The 3995-nt window shown below is 36.5% G+C and overlaps 1 protein-coding gene across 1 annotated transcript; it reads right to left on the minus strand.

The window, feature by feature from the left end:
* Positions 1 to 2166: 2166 nt before the first annotated feature.
* On the minus strand, positions 2167 to 3525 carry LOC118058900 (uncharacterized). The gene has a single exon (XM_035071689.2). It carries the CDS (start codon positions 3460 to 3462, stop codon positions 2287 to 2289), a length of 1176 nt encoding a protein of 391 aa, XP_034927580.1. The 5' UTR covers positions 3463 to 3525; the 3' UTR covers positions 2167 to 2286.
* Positions 3526 to 3995: the final 470 nt, after the last annotated feature.

A 3995-nucleotide genomic window follows, 5' to 3' on the forward strand; every position in this document is an offset into this window, starting at 1 on the left:
CTTTATAAAGAACAACAAAACCTTTTTTTTCCTTATTCAATATGTGTTGTTTATCTAATATTCAAACTATTATAACAATCCTTCACTTGCTAGTAATATTGGGTTGTATTAGTTTCATGCAAAAAGAATATATAGATGCATAATACTTTGATACACCAAACTTAATTTTTTTGTGAAGATAACTACAATACTATTTTAAATAATACTTGTGAGGATAGCTACAGTAAAACTTAATTTTTTTTAGTTTTTTTTTTGTTTAATTAATGTTAATGTTAATTGGCGTTTTGTTTTTTAATGTGTTTGAATTATCATTCTTGTTGATACGCGAAGTAATTCACATTTATGGATCTTCTTGGTCATTAACAGAGATCTCAATAAAATAAGTCACACTGTGTGAAGCTTCATAATTCTGATGTTCGAGATTCACAGTAGTAGCCAGTAGCTGCATCCTTGTAGATCAGATAGTTCAAGGACTAATGAATCAAATGGTACCATTCAAATTTTGGTGGTATCGTGATGATTCTTCACCATTTCTCTCTTACTAGTGGATCTAGAAGTGCTGCAAATCCACAAGATTACTCCTTCACAGTCTATTGCCTCATAAATACATGGGGGTTTCCATTAAATCCGCATCTTCAGCTTCTAGATATCTCCGCTGGAATGGCTTGAAAAACCAGACTGTCATTAACTTGTTCACGTCCCATGGTTTCTCCTGAGATGCTTCAGGTCAAGGTCATGCAAGTGTTATTTAACAACCCTCGTATCTTGAACAGAAGCTTGGAAGAACATGCAATCCCAAAATATACATCCAATAAGAGGATTGTTCCTAGAGAGCATGTCCACAGCTTGTGATAATATAATACCTTCAACAGCTTCTGAAACTATTAAACATGCGAAGCTCTTGCAATCAAATCCTTCCTAACAAACCCTTGAACTTACAATGTCTCTGCATCTTTCTTGCATCAAGATTTGGATCTCAGTATTCAAAAGTACTGGTTTTCGTACGATGAACATTCCTATTTGTCTTAAGTTAAGAAGAATCTTAAGCCATGGAAACTTTCCAAAACCACACGAATCTCTACTTGAGAAAAAGATGTGTTTTGAATACACTGCTAGTTAAAAAACATTATAAGACAGTATAAGTTGTCAAATTTCATATAAGGCGAAACAAGTGCAGTGATCATGTGGTATTGCAGATGGCTGTAAAAACATCATTAAGGACAAGGTTCAAGGTTTGATAAAGAAAAAACAGATGATATAGAAACAAAATTGCAAACAGACCAGGTAACAATGCGCTATGCCACAATTACAGAATTCTTAGAGAAAACAAATAGATATGTAGAGTAGTGGTGATTTAAAATGTTGAAGAGTTTACAACTGATTAAAGATTCAGTTTCTTCTCATAAAATCTCAATATCAGGGTAGATTCAGAATGGGGATCTATAAACATCTTCCGAAACTCATCGCTGGGTGTATTGAATAATGCAAGGCTTCTGAAATTCTTCTCAGCCAAACCTTTTCTCCATGCCATTCGATGCAATTGATGGGTTTTTGGCAGATAGAACGCCTCCCAGCCCAATTTGTGGACAAAAAGATCCATCAGTGCCATGATCTTCTCTTCAGATAGGGCCATAAACCATGGAAACTTTATGCAAGAATTTCCTCTTCGGACAAACCCCACCTCCTATACACAGCAAGTTTCTTTGCCCATGTGGATCTGCTCATGGACCTCCCCACATGATTGCAGAAACAAACTGACTCTTGGAAGGATGAAATCCCATTAGAGTCACTTCCTCTATTACTCCAGATTTAGAATACGAAAGGCTGGGTACGAATTAGCTGAGCAATATTCTTTTAAAGGACTCCATTGTCTCGTAAAACATCAACAATACATGCCATGTTTTCAACTTTACTATTTAGAATACGAGGGGAACGCTTGATTGCTATGATGACCACGACATCAGATTGGAGCAAGTTTCCAAGGAAATCAAAAGCGGGGACTATCTGGTCTTCTAAGCTACGTTTCAAAATCCATGGGTAGGATGATATGACTTTGACATGGTCAGGGCTTGAAAAACCTTTAGATTGGAAAAATTCAAGCTTGGGCAAGTGTTTTGTGAGCTGTAGACAAAAGCACCAAAAGCAGATTCATCACGAGCTTCAAGGTTTGATTGAGTAAAAAACAGATGATATAGAAACTAAATTGCAATACACAATGCCTAATTTATGGAAATCCAAAGAACACAAGAAGAAAACAATATGAAAAAAATGTATAGTGATAGTGATTTAAAAAGTGGAAGAGTTTACAACCGATGAAAGATTCAGTTTTTCCTCGTAAAATTTCAATATCTGAGTAGAGTCAGCATGGTGATCTATAAACATCTGCCGGAACTTATCTTCAGGTGTATTAAAGAATGCAAGGCTTCTGAAACTCTTCTCAACCAAGCCTTTAGAAACTAAAAATTGCAACACCAAAGCCCTTGGAATTAGCCTTTTCTCAAGGCTATATGATGAAAAAGTTGGATTTTTGGCAATATAGGAAGACTCCCAGCCCAATTTGTTGACAAAAAGATCCATAACTGCCATGATCTTCGCTTCAGATAGGGACATAAACCATGGAAACTTTACAAATGCTTCAAGAATTTCTTCCTCGGACAACCCCCACTTTCTATGCACATCAAGCTTCTTCTCCCACGTGGATCTGGTCACGGACGTCAGCACCCTGATTGCCACAACAAACTGACTCTTGGAAGGATGAAATCCCATTAGAGTCACTTCCTCTATAAGCTTTTTTAAATTCCCCAGATTTGAAACCATAATAGAAGGCCGGGAACGAATTAGCAGAGCAATATTCTTTTCAGGGACTCCGTTGTCTAGTAAAACATCGACAACACGTGCCATGTTTTCAACAGTAACATTTAGAATACGAGGGAAACGCTTGATTGCTTTGATTGCCACGGCATCAGATTGGAGCGAGTTTTCAAGGAAATCAAAAGCAGGAACTAACTGGTTTTCTAAGCTGTACTTAAAAACCCATGGGTAGGATGATATGATTTTGATAACATCAGGGCTTGAAAAACCTTTAGATTGGAAAAACTCAAGCTTGGGCAAAAGTGTTGTTTTAGGTTTAGACAAAAGCACCGCTGGCCGTCTCCTCACAAGGTTCAAGATATGGGACTTTGAGAAGCCATAGTTCTTGAAAACGGTAAGAACAGAATCAGGCTTATCTGGGGTTTCAAAATGGACCTGTTTAGAAACTTCTAAAGCAGCTTTTAGAGAGAACCCACATTTGTTCATAAGGTATGAGACTGTAAAGGAATGTTCTTTTATATTATCATCCGTATTCGCTGATGAGATGTATCTGAGACATGATAGTATTGAAGGGTTTTCAAGAAAATAATGAACTGGTGAAGCTCTAACAGAAGACCCTATCACTATGCTTTTGCAGAGTAATCTAAACATTGGAAATTAAAACGTGAGAAAGTAGTTGTAGCAGTAGCGAATAAAATTCAACTCACCATTCCATTGAAGCAACTCTGAAACCCTAACAGTGGAGTAGAGCAGAGCAGAGCAGAGCAGAGAGGGTGGAGACTGGAGTAAACCTGGCCAAGAACAAGTTTGGGTCTATTTTTTTCATTTCTTCTAAAGTTTCTGGACAAGAAGCCCTATTGAAAAGATTGTATTGATAGCCTGGCCTTTGCAACATTCAGGTTATTGGGCTTTAATCTTCTTGAATAAAGACGAAATTGTAAAATAATAAGCCCAATAATTAGAAAAGATCAATGTTGTAATTTATTAGCAAACTACAGAGCACACATTAACCATGAAAAGAATCTCTAGTTATATTGTACATAGAAAAAAAATAGGTGAAGTAAAATAAATAAACAAGAAAATAAAAATACATAAGATCGAACCCCTCCCCTGAAAAGACGGTGGCCTTTGGACTCGATAACGCACATAATAAATTAAACATATAAGCACATAAACAAATAAGA

The sequence above is a fragment of the Populus alba genome, chromosome 4 (assembly GCF_005239225.2).
Source record: "Populus alba chromosome 4, ASM523922v2, whole genome shotgun sequence".
Lineage (NCBI taxonomy): Eukaryota > Viridiplantae > Streptophyta > Magnoliopsida > Malpighiales > Salicaceae > Populus > Populus alba.